The 24,720-nt window shown below is 43.5% G+C and overlaps 4 protein-coding genes and 1 non-coding gene across 9 annotated transcripts; 3 read left to right on the forward strand and 2 right to left on the reverse strand.

Annotated features, from left to right (window-relative positions):
- The first annotated feature begins 103 nt into the window (after positions 1-103).
- On the forward strand, positions 104-7,733 carry aldh3a2b (aldehyde dehydrogenase 3 family, member A2b). Of its 2 annotated transcripts, none has more exons than XM_077547643.1 (11): positions 104-1,763; positions 3,037-3,199; positions 3,276-3,507; positions 3,978-4,063; positions 4,163-4,371; positions 4,454-4,571; positions 4,811-4,952; positions 5,034-5,200; positions 6,235-6,334; positions 6,938-7,176; positions 7,248-7,733. In XM_077547643.1, exons 2-11 carry the CDS (start codon positions 3,038-3,040, stop codon positions 7,263-7,265), a joined length of 1,473 nt encoding a protein of 490 aa, XP_077403769.1. In that variant the 5' UTR covers positions 104-1,763; position 3,037; the 3' UTR covers positions 7,266-7,733. The 2 variants fall into 2 exon arrangements, with proteins under 2 accessions (XP_077403769.1, XP_077403770.1); XM_077547644.1 differs by having other exon boundaries at positions 7,251-7,733.
- Positions 360-433, reverse strand: trnat-agu (transfer RNA threonine (anticodon AGU)). The gene has a single exon. It is a non-coding gene; the product is annotated as a tRNA-Thr (tRNA).
- Positions 7,734-8,860: 1,127 nt separating the features above from the next.
- On the forward strand, positions 8,861-13,428 carry ca4c (carbonic anhydrase IV c). Of its 2 annotated transcripts, XM_077547656.1 has the most exons (8): positions 8,861-8,991; positions 10,161-10,208; positions 10,776-10,940; positions 11,214-11,359; positions 12,323-12,415; positions 12,489-12,555; positions 12,631-12,794; positions 12,890-13,428. In XM_077547656.1, exons 1-8 carry the CDS (start codon positions 8,934-8,936, stop codon positions 13,061-13,063), a joined length of 915 nt encoding a protein of 304 aa, XP_077403782.1. In that variant the 5' UTR covers positions 8,861-8,933; the 3' UTR covers positions 13,064-13,428. The 2 variants fall into 2 exon arrangements, with proteins under 2 accessions (XP_077403782.1, XP_077403783.1); XM_077547657.1 differs by lacking the exon at positions 10,776-10,940.
- A 766-nt stretch (positions 13,429-14,194) lies between these two features.
- asl (argininosuccinate lyase) lies at positions 14,195-23,114 on the reverse strand. 2 transcript variants are annotated; one of them, XM_077547649.1, is made up of 17 exons: positions 23,001-23,114; positions 22,013-22,056; positions 21,402-21,596; positions 20,810-20,893; positions 20,533-20,589; positions 20,364-20,461; positions 20,141-20,218; positions 19,942-20,019; positions 19,348-19,400; positions 19,000-19,062; positions 18,811-18,925; positions 16,682-16,766; positions 16,513-16,572; positions 15,932-16,015; positions 15,748-15,828; positions 14,534-14,640; positions 14,195-14,465 (listed from the first exon to the last, which is right to left on the reverse strand). In XM_077547649.1, the coding sequence occupies exons 2-17, from the start codon at positions 22,022-22,024 to the stop codon at positions 14,315-14,317; spliced, it is 1,401 nt and encodes a 466-aa protein (XP_077403775.1). In that variant the 5' UTR covers positions 22,025-22,056; positions 23,001-23,114; the 3' UTR covers positions 14,195-14,314. The 2 variants fall into 2 exon arrangements, with proteins under 2 accessions (XP_077403775.1, XP_077403773.1); XM_077547647.1 differs by lacking the exon at positions 23,001-23,114 and adding an exon at positions 22,370-22,487.
- crcp (calcitonin gene-related peptide-receptor component protein) lies at positions 22,359-24,515 on the forward strand. 2 transcript variants are annotated; one of them, XM_077547665.1, is made up of 6 exons: positions 22,359-22,482; positions 22,773-22,809; positions 22,980-23,078; positions 23,747-23,841; positions 23,916-23,973; positions 24,091-24,515. In XM_077547665.1, the coding sequence occupies exons 1-6, from the start codon at positions 22,475-22,477 to the stop codon at positions 24,217-24,219; spliced, it is 426 nt and encodes a 141-aa protein (XP_077403791.1). In that variant the 5' UTR covers positions 22,359-22,474; the 3' UTR covers positions 24,220-24,515. The 2 variants fall into 2 exon arrangements, with proteins under 2 accessions (XP_077403791.1, XP_077403792.1); XM_077547666.1 differs by lacking the exon at positions 22,773-22,809 and having other exon boundaries at positions 22,372-22,482.
- Positions 24,516-24,720: the final 205 nt, after the last annotated feature.

Below are 24,720 nucleotides of genomic sequence, written 5' to 3' on the forward strand. Positions count from 1 at the left end.
CAACGTGTTGAACTTCCAACCAATCAGAAACCTGGAAAAAGGGTGATTGCCCTCTGCACTCAGCTGCGCCCCCTGCTGGACCACTTCATTTACACACCAGCACCAATTGTAACTTATACACTATGAAGGACCAAAAATGTCAAAAAACATAAATAAATAAACATGAAACTAAAAACGGGTACAAACATATATTTCAAAAATTACATACAAAAAATATAAATGGAAACTAAAAACAAATTTGATGTTTAATTGTCCTGTATTTGTTTTTTTTATTTTATTTTATTTCACGTGCTCATTAAAAGCACGCCATGGAATATGACGTCACCAGGGTTGTAGTGAAAAGCCTGCGTCGCGTGAAAAGGCACCGCTGGGATTCGAACCCAGGATCTCCTGTTTACTAGACAGGCGCTTTAACCAACTAAGCCACGGCGCCACCGCCCACAAGCTTTAAATACTTTTTTATTCAGATAACAGCAGCACGGATATTTGCACGAATATAAAGTAAGTCGACAACAAATGGTATCACGACGTCCACCGGGGTTTGTATCTGCACGGTTTTAACCGCACCTAGCATGACCGCAAAAACGCAGTTTTATGTTCAGACTGCACCCAGCGTCCCCAAGTTCACTTGAGTTCAAGTTGAACATTCCACTTTCTTTTTTACTTTCTACCCGCACCTAATTCATTTTTTTTCACACACTAACCGAATCTTGTACAACCAACATGAACTCTGTGCGCGTGCGTGTGTAATCTGAGACATAAGCCATTGCCTGAATGATGTAAATGTTGGCTGCTTGACCTTTGACCGACGTCCTTCCAAACTTGCACTTTCAAGAAATTACGTTGCCCAACTATCCCGTTTTGTTGGATTCATTAAGCCGTTTCCCTCATAAAATTAATCAAATGCGTTTTACTAAATTAATCTGTATTAATTAAAAATGATTGTAAAAAAACAATATGGCATTTAAAAATGGTACATTATATAAAATATCTAAAATATTTTAAAAGTATTTATTTTTTTAAACAACTGGTCATTTAAACAGAATGAAACAATGATACATTTGAAAATGACTACTTTATGAAAATAACGATGTCTCTAGTAGTACATAAACAAATGTTAATTGAATAATTTAAAAAATGTATACATTTAAGATATTTTTATTTGTTTAAATAATTGGTTAATTAAATGAAGTTAATCATTTAAAAATGATGAAAATACAGTAAGCTACTTGACGTGTGAGGTATTTTTACGAACTCCTGCAGTCCAACGTGGCCGTGAGTACAAAGTTTGCCCGTGAGTGACGTCACGTATACTGTGTACATGACGTCTGCACTTCTCTTTCCCGAACCGCTTCCAACTACAAGGCGGATGCAGGACTGGAAGCAAACATTTCATACATTTTGTCTATTGTTCATGTTTTGTCATGTGTTCTGTAATGTTCTTTTTTTTTTTCCAGCTGTTGTGAAAGCGCTTCATACATAAAGTTGAGACGTTACATAAAGTCGTGTTACCTTGTTACATGCAATGTGACCGCTTTTGTTTCCTCTTAGAAAATACTCTGCCATTATATTTGTTGAAATCTTATTGGACGGAAGCTAGCAGCATTGTTGGTGACTTTCAGGCCCCGCCCACAAGGAGGCGGCCACAGCGGGAATGCGACTCCGAGTCAAGACCCGCTGACTGCTCGGAATGCGACTCCGAGTCAAGACCGGCTGACTGCTCGCACCGCGTTCACCATAAACAACAATTGTTATTGCACAAGGTAAGGCCAGAACACGGACACGCTACGTCTTTGAGATCCGCTTTGGGTTCCGGTTCACCTTGGGGACTGTTTACAAAAGCGGAAGTGCGCACGAGCTCGAACCGAAACCGGTCGAATAGGAGAGCCGCTGCTCGTGCACGCGCGTCGTCGTCTGCTCGCTATGGCGTGAGTCAGCCGCCACGCACTTAAAAGTTGTTTTATTTTGTGTCGGCGACGTGCCTTCTGCCAAGTGCACGTGACTTCGTCAGCGCGCGCGTCTGGAGCGTTTTGTTGACCGACAGTCAACAAATTTTGTTGACCGACAGTCAACAAAAGGGCCTACGCGCGCACGAGCGTCTCGGAGGACAGCGAGCGGCGCCATCCCATAATAGGCCGTCAGGAGGGACACGCAAGCAACACTTGATGTCTTGATTAATAATTGGAATGAAAACAATGACAATTGAAGAATTTAAGTTGACTGACTAGAAGGCCCGCTTCACGGGAGCGCCCACTTCAGTACTGTACAAGTTGTTTATATTTTTCAAAGTAAAAGCAAAACTTTGCAATTGTCTTATTTTGAAGAGAGCATGTCTGCCTTCACGCACTGGGAGAACGTTTCCTGGTGAGAGGCTAAAATTCATAGGATTTGGTCAATTGAAATGATGTAAGGTCTCACAATGATTCATTGATTCTAAGAATAATTATCAATTATAAAAAAAAATATTATCAAATATCTACTTGAGATACAAGTTGAATTTGTTCTGTGACCACGCTTGTAATTTCAAACGCTCGTAGCGTTGAAATTCAGGCCCAACTAATTCAGATTTTAGGAGGCCATGGTGATTGCGATATGTATCAGGAAAAAAACATTCTGATAACCAATTAATCAACAATTGGGACACCTGGGCTCGATGTCACATATTTTAGGTCTTTATACATTTCTTGGAGTCAATACATCATACACAAACAAAATGTGTACCAGATTTGATATTCATGTCATTTTCTTATTTTGTGTCAGTGCAGAGTTATAAGCAATCAATTAGTGTAAACATGTGACATGTTGCCCCACCATTGGGTAAGTTGTCTCACTCTATGGGGGACGATGTCACACTGGATTCTGCATCTAATAAAACAAGGGCAAAATGATTGTTTTTTTTTTTATATATTTTTTTTTTTTACTTGAAAGTGAACATTGAGCTGGTGCATTTTTCATTGTCCTATTGTTTGCATATGTCACATGTGACAACAAGCCCCAGTCTCCCCTAAATGTAGACCCTCCTGACGTGTGTGGCAGGATGTCTCGCGAGCAGCAGGTGGTGGCGGGCGCCAGGCGGGCCTTCGAGACGGGCCGCTCCAGATGTCTGGAGCATCGCATCCGGCAGCTGCAGAACCTTCAGCGCTTCCTGACGGAGCGCCGCCATGACATCGCGCAGGCCTTGAAGAAGGACCTCAACAAGGTGGACTAAACTGAATCAACGGCAATCCAAAAGCAAGAACGCTGCCGAAAGCTCACCAGGTGTGTTTGTGTCTCAGAGCGAGGTGGCGGTCCAGCTGTACGACACGCTGGGCCTGGAGGAGGAGATTGGTCTGGCTGTTCGCAAGCTGAAGGAGTGGGCGGCGCCGCGGCCAGTGGAGAAGAACCTCCTGACCATGTCGGACACGATCTACGTTAAGGCGGAGCCTCTGGGCGTGATCCTGATCATCGGGGCCTGGAACTACCCGTGGGCCGTCACCCTGCAGCCGCTCGTCGGCGCCATCGCTGCCGGTACGACGCCCATGTACACAACATTCCACCACATCTGCCAACCTACAGTCTTCATGGATCAGTACTGTGCACCCCCCCTCCCCCTCACTAGGGTTTGCATGTAGTTCTTGAGAGTGGAATTTTTTTTATACTGTTGTTGTTGTGTGGTCATGTGACTGGTAGCTGCTCAACTTCCTGTTCTAATGTCCGTACTTGTTTGGCTCAAAGGCCAAGTCAGGTGGCAGGACTTAAAATATGTTGCGTCCGGACATAGAAGAATAAAGAAAGTAACTTGTTTTTTGCGTCAGTCTTCCTCTAGTTAGGACAAATAGGATGCGCACGCATAACCACACGCGCACGCATAACCACACGCGCACACACTTTGTAATGCTAACGCACACGCTTTGTAATGCAAAGTGTTGCGTTAGCATGACACTGCAGCCTTTGGTCTGCTGCTCAGCTCAGCCACTCACCGAGATGTCGTCCGCCAGGTAACGCCGCAGTGATCAAGCCGTCCGAGGTTTGCGTGCACACGGCCCAAGTGATGGACGAGCTGCTGCCGCTCTACCTGGACAAAGTAAGACACGAGCTTGGACATTTTGATTCTGAGATCTCGCCAATATCGGCGATGTGACCAAATGCCGTTTTTTTTTTTTTGGTATGGTGCGCCGCGTAGGAGCTCTACCCGGTGGTGACGGGCGGCGTGGCCGAGACGCAGGAGCTGCTGCGGCAAAAGTTCGACCACATCTTCTACACGGGAAACAGCTCAGTGGGAAAACTGATCATGACGGCGGCCGCCGAGCATCTGACGCGCGTCACGTTGGAGCTGGGCGGGAAAAGTCCGTGTTACATCGACAGCAAGTGCGACATCAGCATCGCCTGCAGGTAGGCCGAACCCCCCGACCGACGCGCTCGGGTTGATTCCTGAAGAAAAGGCGGTCATCTTGTTGCCTGGGTCCGTGTGCAGACGGGTGGCGTGGGGCAAGTTCACCAACTGCGGGCAGACCTGCATCGCGCCCGACTACATCCTGTGTGAGCCGGCCTTGCAGCAGCGCCTCATCCAAGAACTCCAGAAGGCCATTAAGGTGCTGTAGCGACTCCCGGTTGCTAAGCTTGACTCTCGAGCTCATCGTTGTTGCTTCACATTGGCAACCAAACGCTTTTATCACTTCACCTCTTGACCCTTACAATTCTCATGAAAACTTGTTCAGGACCTCTTCAACTAGTCCACAAAGCTTTGGCGTATGTCATCAGTTGCTGTTTATGACCAACTACAGTTTTAGTGCTTTTGAAATTAAATGTACTAACTTGGGTTTTCTGGCAGGAGTTCTACACGGATGACCCCAAGACGTGCCCAGACTACGGCCGCATCATCAACCAGCGCCACTTCAAGAGGATCATGTCCATGATGCAGGACAGCACCATCGCTGTGGGCGGAGACAACAACGAGGAAGAGTGTTTCATAGGTGACACTTGTGAGACGCTCTCCTGTGGGCCAACGGGTCCGGCTGACGGCTAACAGAACATCTGCGTGTGTGGCGGTCTAGCTCCCACGGTGCTGCGGGACGTCAAGCCCGACGCCAAGGTGATGCAGGAAGAAATCTTTGGACCTCTGCTGCCCATCCTGACCGTCAATAGCCTGGATGACGCCATCCAGTTCATCAACAAGGGCGAAAAACCTTTGGCCCTGTACGTCTTCTCTGATAACAACGAGGTACCACGTTCGCGCACCTGGACCCCTGCACAAAATGTTACTTTGCTACTAATTGTCAGGCCAACAAAAATTGTGGAATTTTTGTGTAGGGCGCCTCATGGCGACTTTATCAGTGTGGCCTACCAGTTCAAGTTTCATGTCAAAAATATGTTTGTACTTTATGCAAGACCAGTCATTAAGGACACCCAGGTATGAGGACATAACAACCAGACACCCGGGTATGAGGACATGACAACCAAGCACCCAGATATGGCACATGGCAACCAAAAACCCAGATATTGGGACACAACAACCAGACACCTGGTTATGGTAACATGACAACCAAACACCCGGGTATGGAGACATAACAAAAAACCCAGATATTGGGACATGACAACCAGACACCCGGGTATGTGGCCATAACGACCAAAAACCCAGAATTGGGACATAACAAGACACCGGGTTATGAGGACATGACAACCAGAGACCCGGGTATAAGGACATAACCAGACACCCGGGTATGCGGACATAACAACCAAAAACTCAGATATTGGGACATAACAACCAGACAACCAGTATGCGGACATAACAACCGGACACCCGGGTATGAGGACATAACAACCAAAAACCCAGATATTGGGACATAAGACACCGGGTTATGAGGACATGACAACCAGAGACCCGGGCATGAGGACATAACAACAACACACCCGGGTATGAGGGCATGACAACCAGACACCCGGGCATGCGGACATGACAACCGGACACCTGCGTATGTGACCCAGTGAGACTCCATTATCCATTATGGACTTTGGAACACCATAAGAGGAGTTCGTACACGTAATAAATGTAGTAATCTAGTAAATAATACAACTTCCATAACAATCAAAGGGCGCATCTTTTCTGGAGATATTTTTAAGGTGCCGCGTTCCCTCAGCTGGACCCTTGGACAAAAAGTTCCTTGGCTACTAATTGTTGAGCTATTCAGGGCCAGAGTGTGCTTGTGATACAAACATGACCTTTGCTTGTGTAACGCGTTGCTGTCTTGGGTGAAGGTCATCAAGAAAATGAGGGACGAGACCTCCAGCGGAGGACTTTTGGTAAACGACTGTCTGGTGCACTTTTCCGTCACCTCGCTGCCTTTTGGGGGCGTTGGTAAGCGCACACACACCCCGTGATAAGATTCCACCTTTAGACCCTCACAGAACTTTAATCCTTCCAACTATTTAATCATTTGGGCCAAAAGTCAAACTTTAGCACTTTGACACACACTAAACAGCAGCACTTCGAACCTCGACAGAACTTAGTCTTTCAGTCCTTTAGAGAGTCTCTAGTCAGCCTTTTAGGTCTTCATAATTGAACCCTGCAGACCATCAACCTCTCAGAACTGCAGTAGTAGTAAACCCCTAAAAAATGGTGTAAATCACAAGACCGGACTCGCCAATTTTAGGACTTGCTCGGCTAAAATGTAACGGACAACTCCACTTTCAACATTTTGTGCGAGCAGTTTTGAAAGAAAAAAATGTTTTTAGAGGTGTGCACACAAATCTAATTAAGAAGACTACATTTTGATTTTAGGGTTATGTTTTTGATAAAAACGGGGGGGTACAAGACACATTAGCATGTTGGGTAACTCCAAGGCCACATTTGCTCCTCCCACCTGACGTCAGCTGGTGAAATTGTTGATGTCTGAGACAGCGGTGGCGCGAGGTGCTGGCCTCTAGTGGTGATTGTGGTCATGTCCGCCGCGTTGGGCAGGTAACAGCGGGATGGGCTGCTACCACGGCAAGCACACTTTCGACCAGCTGAGTCACCTGCGAGGATGCCTGATCAGGGCGCTGAAGATGGAGGGAATGAACAACATGCGTTACCCGCCTCACACGGCCAAGAAGCTGGACTGGGCGCGCTTCTTCGTCCTCAAAAAGATGAACTTTGGCTGGGCCCGACGTTTGCTCGTGCTCGCCACCTTCGTCGCCGTGGTGGCCATCGTCGTGCAGGTAAGACCGCTCTTGGCAACTTTCACCTAAAAAAAAAGACAAGAAAAGAAGTGCTGTTTGCTGTTTTCCAGAAGTATGGCATGGTGTAGAAGTGCGAGCGTTTGAAGACCACCTGCGTCCTGCCCCCTCAACTGACCAATCACTTCACACATCATTTGCATACATTGAGCTGCTGATCGGTTTAACCAGTCAATTGTGATTTGTTTTTAACATTTAAATTTGTTTGTCAGTCACATGACGAATTGAAGGACCAAACCCCGTTTTAAAAAAGATGTTTTTACACTGAAGGGAGTCCGTTTCATTTCACGAGGCTGCGAGCAGCCCGAAGTCTCCGGAAGGTTCACACCGACCGATCGGCACTTTCTTGTTTGTGCGGGTTAATTTTAGAATCTTTTTTTTTTTTTTAAAGCACCTCATGTTTGCATTAAGAAGAAATCGAAACTAAAGCGTAAAAGCTGTTTGTTACGCGAGGTTCTCACAACACTTTGTATTTGATCAGTATTCATGCAAATTAATCTATTTGAGATGAATATTCTAATAAATACATTAACATCTGCCTTTTGACTGCTTTGGAATGAAGATTGTGTATGCTCCTTTTCAAGCTATATTTACAGGATTATGGTGTGTTGAGTTACTACTACAATGAAAAATTGTCCATTTGCCAAAAACGCCTGTGAAATGAAGGAGAGGAACAAATTTGACGGCTGATGTGTTCAGGGTCCCTGAAAATGGGGCAGTCGCCATTGGGGGCAAAAGATGTCCGTGTTTAGTACTACATACCCCCAATAGAGGGCGCACTACCTGGATGGTTGAGAGTTATTTTCCATGTTCAATAAAGTGGTAGTATAAAACGGTGCACCATTAAAGCCACAAAGGAAATAGTTTAACCAAAAGAAGAGCTTGGGGCCGAGAACCATGTGTTTAGCTCCACCCCCACGTTCAGCCACTCCTCCATCGGCGCTCTGCAGCCCGCGCTGTGGGCACAACTCACTGGTATTAATATATAACTGGATTTTTTTAAGCCGCCATATTGCTCCTCCCAAGAAACGTTTTTCGGCATACGATCCTATACATTTACAGTATCGAAATTGGCGAACATTTGACACAGTACTTAGTAGAAACAGCATGATTTATGAAGTTTTAATTTTATTAAACATAAACAAGAGGACTTCAGACATTTTACAACTTGCATTAAATACATGTATAAATTATATTCTTAACGAGGAGGAGGAAACTTGTATTTTTATTTATTTATTAAAGAATTATAACTGTAATTCAACAAAAGGTGCCTCTTCCAAATCTAATATTGGGGTCTAAGGAACTGAGTGATAAAAGAAAAAGGGGGTCTTCAAAGCAGTACTTTTTTTTTTTTTTTACTTGTTAAAAAATAGTGACCACCCTGTGACAACCCCCACCACCACCCCACCCATGTACTAACTGCCTACGAGCTGTATATGTCTTAATTTGTACATATACCGTATAGTTTAGTCTGCTCGCGAGATGGGAGGAGCAAGATGGCCGCCCTGTGACTTCAGCAGCTTGCACGGGCGTGTATGGGCTATCGGCTATCAGTCATACCTCAATTTGGATCATCTTTGCAATGATGTGACTTGACCTGCAGGAGTCAGTGTTTACATTTTAAAGACCAAATACAGCTGAGTTACACACCCACCTTGCGAAGGTGAGATGATGCAGTGCCTCAAAAGTGACCACAGAAGAAGAAGAATCTCCACTAAGCGCTTTGGTTGGAGTCCATCATGGATCTTCTTGTGTGCCTGACGCTTGTTCTTGCTGCGCTCTTCTCTCCGTGTGCAGGTAGGACATCTTGTCCAGATGAGCTTCATTTGGAATTTCAAATGCTAGACTGGACAAAAGTATTGACACTTGGCAAACTTTTACTTTAAGCGAATGCAAATTTCTAGAAGATCTCGTAGCATGTGGAGGAATTGTCTTTAATACTGTTCCTATTCTCCAATGTAGCTTTTCCCAAAGGTGTTCTTCCACTACTACATCCTTGCTTGAGCTTCAGAAAAAAAGTCCCAATTGTCCAACATGTCTTCCCATTGGGAGTGAAGGGCAAGTGTGCGTCGTTCGCAAAGAGCCTATACGTGTGTCCCAATACTTTTGAGCGCAAGACGATTCGAGTGGGCCTAATTGTTGGAACCAACATTTTCTTTCCAATATAGTCAAGACTGTGGATTGTCACCATGACAAAACACTAAGTGTCCTGCCGTGGTGTGTGTGTGTGTGAACTTGTACATACTACATTGTGAGGACCAAAATACATCTTTAACCAACGGCTCAAGACTTGGTTTAAGAGTTTAGGTTTAAATTGGGTTATGGTTGAGGTTAGGTGAAGGGGTTAGGAAACGCATTATGTCTATGGATGTCCTCACAATGATATAAGTACAAGTGTGCGTGTAAGTGTGTGTGCGTGCGTGCGTGTGTTGAGTCTCACACTCACAGGTGTATGTGAGGGAATAAAGGACTGTGAGAAATGAGAAGGTGACAATGAGCATTCATTCAGTTTGGGAAAGGACAGAGGAGGAGACGGCGGATCAAGCACGATGAGAAAATGGAGAGAAAAAGAGAAGACAAAGAGTCGATCGTATCCACAATTGACGCACATTGTGCTTCCTGAGGACGAATCAAGTTTCAATTTGTCCATTTTTTTTTCTTTAAAGCTAGCATTGTGCAAATACGCGAGTGTTCCACTCATGAGCACCTCACCTCAATTTGACCCAACTTGGAGTAAAAAAAAATTGTCTTTCAGCGCAAAACAACTCATAAATATTGATCAGATCTTTTACTTGGGTCAATTTGTATAAAACAACCCAGAAAGTCGGGTCAAATTGACCCATAAAGTGGATCAATCCATGTTTTATCCATAATTGGGTTACTTTTGACCCAACTCTTTTTAGAGTTTACGATTTCTAACGTGACGGTGATGGTGTGCGTGTGTGCGTGTGTCTGTGCGCGTGTAGGTGGGTGGTGTTACGAGAACCAGTACTCCTGTGACGCCGCTTGCAGAGGTAAGAGCGTGTGATCTCTCAAGGTGCAGTGACATTCTTAAACCAGCTGGGGGCGTTGCGAGGTGCTTGACACTCATCACATCCAACACAAAAATGCACGTTTTGGCGTTCAACAAGCATCGAAAGGCTTTCAAGATGGCAATTTGAAGGAAATTCTGCTCTTTTTTTTTTTTTAATAACAAAGACGTGTGAAATTTATTTTATTTTTTTTTAATCAAAGCGGTCGAAGTAGAAAAATATTTTAATGGACATTATTCATGTTTATAGCATTTGGGAAGTGTAAAAAGTAACCAGCCATTTGTGTACGCACAAGCTGTGATTCTTTCATTTTTATAATTTAAAAAAAAATCTGTGACACTGCTAATTGTTGACATAAAATTCAATTCAATGATGGATATAAAAAAAAAAAAAGGATTTGGGAGCATGTCTGATTTGGGAGCCCGAAGTGAGAACATGAAGTGCTACTTTTCCTAACCGGGACTGATGTCGATTTTGACATTGGATATGACGAGAGGGCGTACCCATGTTCCTCGAGACTAACCCGTCCGCCCGCGTTTTTGGGCTCAGACCCGAGCGGGTGGTTTTCGGACTTCCCTCGCTGCGGCGGACTGCGCCAGTCGCCCATCAACATCGTGAGCCGCAAAGTTCACGTCAACACGGCGCTGCCCCCCCTGGAGTTTATGGGTCACAGCGAGCGGATCAACATCACCGTGGAGAACAAAGGACATTCGGGTAAACAAGACGCTGACACTATTTCGGGCCTTATTGACCAAAAAGCCGTAACCCATGATTGGGAAGTACTTGATTCCTTATATCAATCTTGAGTCCAATTGATTAGGGAGAAGGGAATGAGGAAATTCACAATCATTCCCGAAATCTACAATCACGACCACGGGATTTTGATACACTCGAATCGAGGCCTGATATTTTGATATCATGGACAACATTTGGACAGTGGTTGACTCACCACCCTGCTTCTTCTTCTCTCCACCCATTTTGCTTCAGCTCACTTCCACCTGCCCCAGTCGGTGCGCCTGACCGGAGGCGCTCTGCCGGGTCACTATCGGGCCGCCCAGTTCCACTTCCACTGGGGGGCCAGCGGAACCCCCGGATCGGAACACACCATCGATGGAGAGAGATTCCCGATGGAGGTTACTAGTAACCTCCACCCACATAATTAACAAACTACCCACCTGTCTGTCTGTCATTGTGCATCTATCTACCTAATTGCCTACCTTATCAACTCCATAGCTATAATATATACTTAATACCATAAAACACCACGCCACCTGTCTACCATATCTACCATACATACCTACCAACCTACACTGTCAATTTTATAGAGTAAATTTGAGTCTAAACAGAGTCTATTTGGTCCCACTCGAAACAGTAAAATTTACACTTGGAAGAGGGTAAAAAATTAAAGTATTAGATGTATATATATATATATAGTATATAAGTATACAGCAAAAGTATTTTTGCTGTGTACGAGGGAATTTGCCTATCCCATGACAATTTTTTTTTTTTAATTATGATTTTTCACAGAGAAATTCTAAATACATTTTGCAAGGAAATTTTGCAAGATTTTGAATACATTTTACTAGTTGTTTTTTTTTTAAAGGTCACTCAAGGGTTGAGGAACAAACCCACAACTTGTTTGGCAGACTCTACCATGTGAGCGATGTCTCCCAAGCTGAAGGTCGTGAGTTTATTCCTCAGCCCTTTTGGAACTTTTTTTTTTTTTAAATTAACAAGTAAAATGTACAAAAAAAATTCCTTCTAAAATGTACTTATAATTTCAGAGTGAAAAAAACTTTACTATGTTGTTGTCATGTGACCAATTCTCTCGTACGCAGTAAAAATACTTTGAGTAAAAATACTTTGAGTAAAATTTACTCTAAATATTTTACTCACTTCAAAGTGTAAATTTGAAAAAATGACTATTTGTGCAATATCTATCCACATGTCCACATCTATTTACAACCTCTACTTACCCTTGGAAAATATCTAGCTACCTTTCTACAACATCTAGCACACGTCGCCACCTTTTTAGCCTTCCGACTCCGCAGCAGTCCGCTCCCTTGAGCAAGCTTGTGTACCCTTCCTTCCTCCAGCTTCACATAGTGCACATCAAGGAGCCATATGGATCTCTGACAGAAGCCGAACACGACATGGCAGGAATAGCCTTGCTGGCCTTTCTGTTTGAGGTTAGCGCACGCACGCACGCACGCACGCACGCAATGTCGTCATCAAACAGCTGACTGCGAGCTGTGCCGACAGGAAGCCACGGAGGATCATCCTCACCTGGACGCCGTCATAGCAGCTTTGGGACAAGTACGACACAACGGTAGGACCAAACAGGTTCCTCACCTGCTCCAGCTGTGCTCCAGCTGTGCTGCACCTGTGCTGGTTTCTCATCCAGGCTCCACCGCCGTCATGTCGGGCTTCCGTCTGAGCGACATCATCCCGCCGTCCGAGCAGCTGCGGGGCTACTACCGCTACGTGGGCTCCATGACGACGCCGGGATGCGAGCAGGCGGTGGCGTGGACCGTCTTCCTCAAGACGCTGCCCATCAGCAGTCGGCAGGTAGGCGGGCAGGGGGCGGGTGGCGCCCGCGTGGTGCCGCGTGGCGCCGCGTGGCTGACGTACGTGCGAGCTAAAACGGGCGTGTTCCTCGTCAGCTGGACGCCGTGGTGCAGCAGTGCCGCTTCTGGACGGGTCAGCCCATGATGGACATCTTCAGACCCACGCAGCCTCTGGACGGACGCGTGGTGTATCGATCCAACTCGGCCCACGCCGTCATGGCCGCCACCTTCTGGCTTGTGCTGACCACTGCCGCCACACTCATCCATTAAATCCATCAACACACACACAACATATACTGCACGTGTACATACGGTGGCACAAGTTTCATTGGTTGCAGCTTGCAACACCCAAAACTCCAAAGTTGTGTAATTGAAGATACAAAAATCTATACTTGCATCAAATTTGTGACAATATTATAGAAAATTAATCCATTTCAGTATCTCAACTAAGAAAAATGAAACTCATATTGTATAGGTTCACATACACAGAGCAAAAGATTTGTGTCATTCCTTTTCAAGAATTCTGATGATTTGACTTTCAATTTTAAAGTTGTAAATTTAAATTATTTATTTATAATATAATAAATAATAATAACTCAATACATTTCCAGGGGTACTTGACTCATTGACCCATTTTAAGCAGTCAAAAGTGGAATATTTTGTCCAGAATTAATTTGATAACTTATACTAAATATTTTTTTTTAAACTATTTCTTGTTAACTAAAGATGACATCACCTGTGCTGAGAAAGTAGGTAACGACCAATCATGCCATGATTGGTCGACTGGTTACCCATTTAGTCAGCACAGGTAATGTCATCTTCATCTTCAGTCGACAGCAAGTGGAAAAAAAAGAGTTTTTAAAGGTATAAATTGTTCATGAAAAAGAATGAAGTTATTACATTCATTCTGGACAAAATATTCACTTTTTACTGCTGAAAATTGCTCAATGCGTCAACTATCCCTTTCAACAAAACCTTTTAAAAATGGAAGTAGGAATTGGACTGTATTTAACTCATTGACTGGCAGCCATTTTCACTGAAGCAACCCCCTTTGCTCCAGGCTGTTTTACTGGATTTTGACTGATTTTGCAAGGCCCACAGAATATTGTGCTCTATTGCTATCAAAACATGGAACCTACCAAAAGAAAGATTAGAGTCCCTTCTTTAATCAGAAAAAAAGTATATTTATATCTGTTTTGTTTTGCAGCAATTAGCATTAGAATATAGCTAAGTTTCATCATGATTCACAAATCTGTAATTAGTTTCAATTAGTAGTTTCAATTTTTCAATACACTTCTGTTTTTTCTTTTCTTTTCTTCCATTGAGATGCATGTGCATAGTGTTTTTAATAGACACTTTATTAGGTACACCATACAAACAATAATGCACACATTTGCCTGATCAGTTGATCAATTTGATTTATTTTTGACTTGATTGATTGATTACAAACTGGAAAGAGTTCCTTTGGTGCAAAAGGAAATTGGCAATCTTTGATTTTGCTTCAGTAAAGGTGATTTTGGTCTACGTTTGCGCTTTGTGCCGAGTCATCCACGCGCGCAGGTGTTGTACCTGAGCTCGCACGCTGCTCTCGGCCGTGCCGCCGGCGGCGCCGTACTGCTCCACGCTGGCCGCGTAGTCCCACACCGACGCCACGTCGCCTCCGAACAGCGGGCTGAGCGCACAATGCAACATAATCGATCACCATCACTAAGCATGTATGAGCGCGCGTGAGACAATCACCTGATGACTTCCAGGTCCTTGGCGGTCAACTGGTCCAAGTGGACGTTTTTGGATTCAGCCGTGAAGACCACTTTACCCGCCAGAGCGTGAGCGTCCCTGAAGGCCACCTGGAGACAAAAGATGGAACGTGCGCTCACGTTGATGACCGTTGACGGTTATTTGCCGCCACGCTACTTTCAGCTCCATCGGGCTTACGTTAGCATCTTGTCTGCTGGCTTTACTGGATCAGTGAAGGAAGTCACACAGCAAATTCTCTAGTGTTAAATTGAGTTAAAAATCTTCAAAAAAATGTATTATTTTGAGTTACTGGGTGTTATTTGAACACTCACAGTAAAGGAAAAGCGAGTCAAACTGGGCAGCTGCGTTTTTCCTTGGATTTTAAGGACAACTCTGGGTCTGCATTATTCGGTTTTATATGGTAAGGATGAAATGATACCGTTGTTGAATGATTATGTTCATGAGTTAACGTAGAAAAAGTGTGTGAGACGTAAAACGAAAAGTTCCCGGATTTTCATGATTCGTGGAATTTATGTTCGTCATTTTTCTGTAAAACCAAAAGCGAAGTGGATATTTTGCCGTGCCGGCAATTCGTACCGTGAGTCGCGCGGGAACTAGGCCTACAGGAAAGAATTTTGCGGCAAAGAAGACTGTTAGAAATTAACACAAAAAAAGGGATGAAAATAACACTTCGTGGTTAAAAGTGACAACAAAACTGTGAACCAAAAAAAGGAAGGAAAAAAAAAAAGGAAATAACACTGTTAAGTGTTAAGAAATAATACTGAAAATGTGAAATAAAATAACACCAATAGGTGAAAGTAGATAACACTTTTAAGTGTAAAAAGTTCACTTGTATGTGTCAAATAATAACACTATGGGTGTTGTTATTTCACTCTACCAATTAGTTAATTTTTTTTACACTTTTGGAAGTGTAAAATGAACTCTGAACTGGTGAGAACTATTTAAACTCGGGGAAAGTGTTACATTTAAAAGTATAGGAGTTAAATTTACACTTCCGATTTTACTGTGCACCAAAATTGCCAATCCCAGCTGAAGTTTACTCAAACTCAAAAGTCATCCTGTCATCTTTTGGCCTAAGAATCAAAATAATCAAACTGCTATTTCCTACTTTGCTCCATTTCCTGCTCTACGGTCACATTCCATATTTGGCACTCCCAAGTGTTTGACTTTTGAGGCCCATCACGCGTCGTGCTCACCCCCTTCCTCACGAGGTAGTAGGCCAGATCGGTGGCCAGCATGTCGGGACTGAGCGCCGCCTCCATGGCGGCGGCGTTGATCTGGGAAAAAAAAAATCAATCCATCAAAGAGCAAATGAACTCTGTGGCCTCCAAGCGAGCGAGCGAGCGAGCGCTTTGCTAAAGCGTCTTGGCGTCCGCTGACCTTCAGCGTGGAGACGACCCCGGCGGTGACCTGCAGGACGGCCAGGATGGAGTCGTAGCAGTCGAACATGGCCTCCTTGTCCTCCTGAGGGGAACGACACAAAAGCACAGCTGGCAGATGCGGCTTCCATGTCGGATTAGGATTTAACTCTTTGACTGCCAAAAACGTTAAATAACGTTTAGTAAAATCCTATGGAGGAGTGCCAAAGACGTTAAAAGACGTTTGTTTCAAAACAGAGGTGAAACTAACCATTTTCTATTGTTGATTACTGAAAAACGGAACAAGGTAGAAACAAACTTTTTTTTCTGATGAAAGATGAGAGTCCAATCTTTCATTTGGTAGTATGTGTGTTTCCACAGTCCAAACACATAATTTTCTATGGACCTTGAAAGATCAGTCAAAATGCTTAAAATTGGCTGGCACCCACGGCATCCCTTTTCTGAAAACGTCTGGCAGTCAAAGAGTTAAATGAATCCAGTGCAATGAAAAAAAACTGAAAACTACTGCCGATAGACCGAACGCAGAGCAGCAAATGTGGACTGACCAAACAGCCTAGCCTAGCATATCGCAAAGGGTGGTACCTGCAGGTCTTTGTTGTAGGAGCTGGGAAGGCCTTTCAGCGTCATCATGAAGCCTGCGCACTGAAACAAAAACAACAATTCTTCTTGTTCCTACACACCGCTAGCATCATGAATGGGTGAATTGTGAAAGGATGAGCGTCATGTTGTGCAAAAAAGTACAAGGTCTTACTCGGCCAAAGATTCGTCCCGCCTTGCTCCTGATCAGCTCCAGACTGTCGGCGTTCTTCTTCTGGGGCATCAAACTGCTGCCTGTGCTGCGCGACACAAACGAGACCTTCGGTTATTTTGGGGTTCGTGACAAGGAGCCTTTCTAAACTTGAGCAGAAATGGAAGGACGCATCTTTGATGACTCTTGTTTTGTTTAGGAAACATGCTAACGCCAATACAAGAAAAGAGAAATCAAGTACAAAGATTTCTTGATAATAATATGTTGCATGTATCCCCACTAGTCTAAATAAAAATTATTGTAGTTGTGTGTTTTTTAGCCATATCTGTTTTTGTTGTTTTATTTGTTCATTTACCTTTCGGGCAATCACATACAATTATACCCGAAAAAGAAAAAAGGGCTCTCTGGGGGCGGCCATTTTGCCACTTGCTGTCAACTGACATTGACATCACAGTTTCAAATTTCAAATAGAATTATTCAGGAATGTGATTTGACCAAAGTGAAATTATCTGAAAATTTAGCCGGGGGTCTGGGGGCCGCTGGCACCCAGCTAGGTCCAGGGCTCATGGGTTTTCCGTGTTTTTAAGTACTTTCAATGCACTCACATGACAAAGAAATAGACAAAACAACATCATAAATTTTCAATGTATATTGAACTATCCCATATAAAATGGCAGTTTTAGTCAACTCAAAATCAGTCACATTCAAAAACATTGGACTGCCTTTGCTTTTAAAAACTATCACTGAGAATATCATCATATCTAACTAATGTGATTACTAAGTTAACACATAAATAATGTTGAAGAGTTCAAATTTCATGAACAAATAATTGTATCATGACCAAATGAAAAGTAACTCATATTAGAGCATACCACAAATGTCTTTGTTATAGCAGAAGATGTTATCTGTCGGAGTCATGTGCATACACAATGAACTACAAAAAATAAAAAATAAAAATAAAAAATCGGAATTTTTTTTTTTGGGGGGGAGATAAAAAAAAGCGTAATTCCGCGAATTAGCGGAAAAATCACATCCCTGATTATTGTAATATTTTTTTTTGTATGACTGTAGAAAACCCTAGATAGAGAAGATTGGTTTTAACCTGGAAGCAGAAAAATAAACTAATTTTACTCAATTCTTAAAGAAATGGAGATGTCTGCTTTTACGTTGGAACGCGCGTGCCAGTGACAGATTGTGTGTGTGTGGGGGGGGGGGGGGGTGTCACTGTGCCAGATTTGTTTGTACACCACAACGACGACTAAACTAAGTAGCCGGAAGCAAGCATTGCGCTTTGTTTGCAGCTTAACTGAGGCAAGCACACTCACACACCAGCAAATGGGCAAACAAACCGTGTGTGCTTAACATGCATGTGTGTAGCGTTGTTGTTTTACAAGCGCTGCGCACACACGCACTCACGACGTAACCCAGTGAAGCTGGAGCTTATGGAGCTACAGGTTCACTGGGCATTTCATTGGCTGGTTTGTCACCATACGTCGTCGGCATGACGCAGTGCTTAGCAACCATGAGGTACGCGGGACCCCTAGGGGTGAGTCAGCACATTGCAGGGGCTATGTGGAAAACATTTCATCATTTACAGAGAAGTCCTCTATTGTAACTTAAAAAATATATATATATATATAGTAATAATAATATTTTTTTTAATGTATCATATACAATGCATAGACAGTATAGTGTATATAATTTAATATGTTCATATTCATGTTTCATTTTTTTATTATTTCATTTTTTGGAATAATTCCTTAAAATGTTACTTTAATTTTAGTGTTGAAGTTGAAACGCCTGTTTCAAGGGGACTTGTACAAAGAAGCTCCACTTTTTTGTGGTATTTTTTGGGGTCTCTATTTTGACTCTTTTTTTTTAATCTACATTATTTATTGTCGGGGTATCATTTTTTTTTTTTTCATGATGCAACAAAAAGGTTGTGGGCCACACAGATCAAAAAAGGTCGGGAACCACTCGCATAGATGACGAACAAGCAGACCTTGTTGGCAGGAAATACAGTCATGAGATATGAGTTTCAGTCATCCACGCTTGAAACTCAAATCATCTTTCTCCATTGAAATGAATGGAAAGGTAGACGATATGTGACGATGATAATGCAGTGGGCTGACCTGTAGGCGTCAGCGAGCGTGACGAAGGAGAACTCTTTGGTGCTGTACAGCAGAAGGTCTTCGGCTATCTTACTCAGATGAGTCGCGCACAGCGAGGCCCAGAACAGGAACTCGGCTGGCAAACACGCACAAAAAATTATATCCAAAGCTTGGATTGGCAGCCGATAAGGTGCCGGTCGGCTCACGTACCAACAAAGTCTCGCTGCGCGGTGGCGTCCATGCTGTTCAAGCTGACCTCATCGAAAAATAATTCTGTCAACGACACAGCAAAGGACAAACTTCAGTTGACTTCATTCCAAAGTCACAATATTTATATTACATCACCAGCATTCAGGCCTAGGACTCCTTTGTCCAAATGTTCTCAATTTCGTATTTTTTCCCCAAAACGACGTATTGGTCAGTCCTCACACGTGGGAGTGACTTTTCTTTTTTAATACAAATTATTGGACCAATCTGATGAAAAACATAAACATGATGGAGTATTCTGCCTGATGCCAGCGATGACGCGTACGTGAACATCAACGTGTCCAATTGAACCTTTCCTCAGAAGCTCCCTGTCGATGGCAAACGGCGTCCCAGCGATGGCGCCGCTGAAAACCACAGGAAGACGTCCAGTTACAGTCAAATGGGATTTTTCCACAACATCAACCACATGAATGTGATGTTTTCCACCCCACATTGGAACCAATTGCAAATGTTTATATGAAAAATGGGAAGTTCTGTGCTCCCCTTTAGTGTCTTGAGTCAACTGTTAAGACAGCGAGTAGACATAGCAACGATTTATATCGACACTAAATGCCGTCTTCAATCCTATCAGAAGCACTGACCTACATTTACAAGCTCATGAAATTGTATTCATTGAATCCAAACTGCCAAATGTGCTCATTCGTTAGTGTTGCTCTTAGCCGCACTGTTTCTTGTACGTCCATGCAGACAGTCGACTTTTTGTCCAATCAGATTTCAGCCTTTATGTGTTACCAAGTCAATGTAATCTGTCCAGAGCCTTCGCAATCACGCGTGCTAGCCCATGAAGCGTTTCTAAATATATTTGCAAAGCGACTGTTTCTCTCTATAACCAGTCCCATTTCATTTCTACTAGTGGCGGCATGCGGCTCAGTGATAAGGTCCTACCTGCCCAGAGGTAAGACGTTGACGCGCTTCCCGGTTTCCTGCAGCCGCTCCACGTCCCGCCGCAAAGCCACAGCGTGACTAGCCGACCACACAGGAAGTCAAGAAAGAAGAAGAAATGAACACAGAGACCAAGAGCGACAATTTTGGCAAGTTTCCCTTTGTTGCCATCCAAGTCCAAAAAGCCTGTTTTTGTGCTCACCTCAGGATCCAGTGGCTCCATCTGATTGGCTGAGCTCGCTGCATGTGGGTGTAACCAGGAAATAGGACGTTTATCTCTCTGAGGAGAAGAATGACTCATTCATAAGAATTAATAAATAAATAAAATAAGAATTACTTTTTCAGTGAGCAATATGGGCCACTATGTGAAACGATTTGAGAGTAGGACGATTCCCAACGCAGCTAAGGCAAGGCGGCCATCTTACGCTGCGGCGCGCTCCACCATTGCGGAGATGAGAAGGAGGGCAGCGTCCGTCAGCGTGACGATGGCGTCGCGCAGCCACAGACGCATATCGGTCACCACCTGCGCCAAAAAACATGCGTCAACATTAAAAACAGTAAGTCACGCATGCGCGTGCCAAACGGCGTCCCCACCTGGTCGTTCCTGCTCCTGCCTGTGTGCAGTTTCCCCGCAGCCGGGCCAATTAACTCCTGCGCGCACATACCCACACACACACACACACACACACACACAGATCAAGACTAGAATGTTGTTTCTGCAACATAATATCACGAATCGATAGCTGAATAGAAGTAATCATCTCTAGAAACCATTAGAATGGATTGACATCATGGATCGATTGATAGATCTGCCGTGTAAATATTGGAGGTGATCCCAAAGAGATGCGACCTCGATAGACGGATGGCTGACCTTAAGTCTGCGTTCATTGGCAGTGTGGATGTCTTCATCGCCATCTTTCAGCACAAACGCACCTTTGCTCCATTCCTCGCTGATCTGGAAACACAGCGGCGGCATTTCATCACATTCATCGTCTTCATCGCTGTGTTTTTAGGACTGCTTAGCACGTTAGCCTCACACTTGGGAGGTTCGGGGTTCCAATCTGGAATCTTGCCTTTCTGTATGTTTGATTGGACACTAATAGGTGGGAATGTGTGTTTTGTCTTTCCAGTCGGTGCCCTGACACTGGCTGGCGACCAGTCCATATCTATATGTAATCTGAATGTCAGTCACCTAGCATAGGTGACCCTATTGAGGACATGCAGTAGAGAAAATGGGCGGATCATGCTTTGGGTCTTTGTTTGTTGTCAAAATAGTTTGTCACCAAGGCCCGTGACCTTTCACCTGTGCAAGTAGAGCTCATGTCACCTCTCGCTTCAGTCACTCAGTACAATGTGCAGGAATGTGGCACCACCGCACCCATTCAAATCCAGTGGACCACACACACAGCGATCGTTTGTTCGTAAATTCCAGTGGACCAAACAGTGTGTGTGTGTGTGTGTACCTGGCCCAGCCCTCGCAGGATGTGGTCCATCTCGTCAGCACTGAGCAGCTCGGCCCGGTGCAGAGCCTTGACGTAGGCTTTGCTGCCCCTCAGGTCGGCGTCCCACATCCTCTGGTCGTATGCCACTGAAGCGTTGAAGCGCTCCATCACCGGATCGGTGGCACCCACAAAACGACCCCCCCACAGCTTGGACCCCTGACACATGCACAATGAAGCATTTTGAACTGATTAATCCTTGCAGCTCTCACTCTTCAATCTGTATCATTTGCACCAATTCAATTTGTTAATTTTTATGACATTATTGTACACTTTAGATTGCTCTATCTCTGAAGTTTGTCCTAAAAATATATGTATTAATTTCCATTTTGCCATAGCGAATTTTTGGTTAAAAATATAATAATAATAATAATAATAATAATAATAAAATAAACACTTAAGTGATTAATTAGTTGGCCAAAAAAGTTGATTCTGATTCCTGGTGTGAATTTAAAAATCACGGTCAACATTTACCCACAAATGGAGGGACACACGTGCTCTCGCCAAACATGACAACCACTGTACTTGAAAATCGTTCTTTACGTGCAAAATTAAAAAGTTGGTGAGTTCCTTACCTCGGCGGTCATCTCGAATGAACAAAGTTGTCCTCGTGTTCTTGCTGTGGACAGAAGTCAGAGCTTGACTGGTTTGACTCGTTTTAAAAGCAACAAACGAATAAAAGGCCGATAAAGGTGTGAAAAAACAACTGTCTTCGCATTTACGCCTAGCGTGACCGAGACTTTTAAAACGCCTTTTTCTTTACTTGTTCGTGTGTGTAACTAGTGTCGAAAATTAAGCTAGCTGCAATTAACAAATGCTCCTAAAAAGTCTGTACTCCACAGACTGATGGCCGAAGAAAATAAATATATATATTAGTTAATGAAATAAACCCACGAGGCAATAAAATGACGTCAATATCATCAGCTGCGTACCTGCAACCTGCTGGCTTGTTGTGTGTTTCGCTACCACGGAACTAATAACCGCTCACCTCTTGTTTTCACACGGACTCTTTTGCATGCACAAAAACGCTTGTCAACATGGAAGTGTAAGTTCAATCGTTTAGCATTTTGTTTCATGGCTTTTGTGTTTATTTCTTTCCTATACAAATATGCCACATTTAGTTTACTTATAGGTAGCGTTGTTGAGGATTAAACCTTATGCTGTGTGCTATTTGACTAAACGTTTAATTTAAACATGTTTTACGTCACCGGAAAGCGATCACATAAGTGCACCTAGCTCAATTTATTCAATTGTGGGGATTTAAAATAGTACAGATATAGTAAATAAATATACTGTAGATCTTTGAGTGAACTTTGTATATTTTCTTCTCGTTAGGAAAAATGCAAACGCTGCCATGCTCAGCAACTATGAGGTGAGGGAATTTGCTCACTTTCGCTATAAATGTTATATAATGTTGGTTGAGTAAATGTTTGTAGAAATATGTGTAATGTAGAAATAAGTGTAGTAAGTGAATCATTGGTTTAAACATGAGTACTGTAAAAATATTTGTTGAAATACGTGTACTGTGTAAATGTTTGTCAGGTGTTCCAGCTGCTAACTGACCTGAAAGAACAGAAGAAGGACAGTGGCAAGAGCAAACACAGCGCCGGGCAGCAGAATCTCAACACCGTCATGTATGAGGTGAACACATTACGTCTTCATTTCTCGATGCTTCACACACCCGAGGTGGCAAAGGTGCTCACATTCTGCACATAAGTAGAAATACGCAAACAAATGTGTACGCACACAAAAAATGACAGGTAAAAGTAGAATTACTGATTCAACTCCGTAAGTAAAAAAGACAACAACAAAAAATCATTTTTTTTATTGTCAGTTTTTTATAATAGCAGTTGTGGTAGCAATGAAAAACAAACTTCTCTACACATAGACTCATTGACCTCTTTTGTTTTATTGCCTTACCTATCGCGTCATGGGAAAAAGGAAAAAAAGGTCATTTTAGGCCTACTTGTTGCAATGTTGTTTTAAGAGTAGGCTAGTGTGGCTTGACGTTTACGGTGTTAAAAAAAAAAAGCTTGTTCCCAGAGCTTTGCTAACATTGTAAATTGACTAACAAATACTGGATTTACTAATGATAACAAGTGTCTTCTTCGCATAAATGAATATCATGAATTAATAACAAATAAATATAGCATATTATATTATAGCATGTTTTCAAATGTAGGGACTGAATATAAAAAGGCGGCATTGAAAATTCAGATTAAAGTTCAGTCAAATAAAGTCAGCAAGTTTGTATATTCGGTGACTTCTTCCCACCACTGTCACCCTTTCACTTGTCCTCCACAAGCCAGACGCTCAAGTACTTGTCCAAGACGCCGTGCAGCCGCCAGCGTCCCGAGATGGTTCAAGCCTTTCTGTCCACCATGATGCGTCACAAACTCACAAAGTCAGTCTCACCTCCTTGGCAAAACAGGGCACACGCTTGCCATGTCATCTTGATGCCTTTTCACACTTGACCAGGGCTGAGAAGCTGCAGCTACTCAACCACCGACCGCAGACCGCAGTGGAGATGCAGCTCGTGAGTCTTTTCACCCTCATCCGCTCAATCTTTCAAAGTAGCTTGTTGCTGTTTTGCCCACTGGAGGGTGCACCGACAATCACTTAAACGAGTACCTGTGCTTTTCTTGCACCTGAGATGGTGGAGGAGAGCGAGGAGCGTCTGTCAGAGGAGCAGATCGAGGAGCTCATCCAGACCATCTCAGAAATTCTACCCGGCGATCCGGAGCAGGAAGACGCGGCGATTACCGATCAGGGGGCGGCGTGAGTGTGGCTGTGTCAACTCTGAGCGCTTCCCTTCCGTCTCTTCCCAAGCTGTTGTAGCTTGTCGTCAACCGACGTCCGATGACAGGACGACGGCTCGGATCATATTGAGGCACAACATCATCATCTAGCATCTGGAAAAAGGTCTTTTAATTTTGTCCCTAGTTTTCCAGATGGTCTTTAAATACAACTCAACAAAAAACATTCAAAAGTAAAGACAGTTGATTTTTGTTTTTTCTAATTACATTGGTCACTCCCCTTGCTTGAAGCCCTATTTTCTAAATAAATATGTAAATGACCCATGTTGTGTGCCATATCAAAGCGTTCTGTGACATACGGATGATTGGAAGGAAGTGAAGCCTAAAATGGGATTGCACTTCCTGTTGCTTTGTAATGTAACTTCCTGTTTTCACACACAGCAACACTGAGGTAACAAAGGTTGCAGATTTGATACACACGACTTCAACTGCCCAGCAGCTCTTAAGTTATTGCTGTCTATATTTTC

This window comes from Vanacampus margaritifer, chromosome 16 (assembly GCF_051991255.1).
Source record: "Vanacampus margaritifer isolate UIUO_Vmar chromosome 16, RoL_Vmar_1.0, whole genome shotgun sequence".
NCBI classification, from domain to species: domain Eukaryota; kingdom Metazoa; phylum Chordata; class Actinopteri; order Syngnathiformes; family Syngnathidae; genus Vanacampus; species Vanacampus margaritifer.

Excerpts from the sequence above, each read along its gene's own strand:
- aldh3a2b (XM_077547643.1), top strand. The coding sequence starts at position 3,038 with ATGTCTCGCGAGCAGCAGGTGGTGGCGGGCGCCAGGCGGGCCTTCGAG. Across the intron at positions 3,200-3,275 it reads TGAAGAAGGACCTCAACAAG|AGCGAGGTGGCGGTCCAGCT; the intron begins GTGGACTAAACT and ends TTTGTGTCTCAG. Across the intron at positions 6,335-6,937 it reads GCTGCCTTTTGGGGGCGTTG|GTAACAGCGGGATGGGCTGC; the intron begins GTAAGCGCACAC and ends CGCGTTGGGCAG.
- ca4c (XM_077547656.1), top strand. The coding sequence starts at position 8,934 with ATGGATCTTCTTGTGTGCCTGACGCTTGTTCTTGCTGCGCTCTTCTCT. Across the intron at positions 12,556-12,630 it reads GGGACAAGTACGACACAACG|GCTCCACCGCCGTCATGTCG; the intron begins GTAGGACCAAAC and ends TTTCTCATCCAG. Across the intron at positions 12,795-12,889 it reads TGCCCATCAGCAGTCGGCAG|CTGGACGCCGTGGTGCAGCA; the intron begins GTAGGCGGGCAG and ends GTTCCTCGTCAG.
- asl (XM_077547649.1), bottom strand. Across the intron at positions 16,573-16,681 it reads CGGGACGAATCTTTGGCCGA|TGCGCAGGCTTCATGATGAC; the intron begins GTAAGACCTTGT and ends TTTTTGTTTCAG. Across the intron at positions 15,829-15,931 it reads GGGTCGTCTCCACGCTGAAG|ATCAACGCCGCCGCCATGGA; the intron begins GTCAGCGGACGC and ends TTTTTTTCCCAG.
- crcp (XM_077547665.1), top strand. Across the intron at positions 22,810-22,979 it reads CCATGCTCAGCAACTATGAG|GTGTTCCAGCTGCTAACTGA; the intron begins GTGAGGGAATTT and ends AATGTTTGTCAG. Across the intron at positions 23,974-24,090 it reads CCGCAGTGGAGATGCAGCTC|ATGGTGGAGGAGAGCGAGGA; the intron begins GTGAGTCTTTTC and ends CTTGCACCTGAG.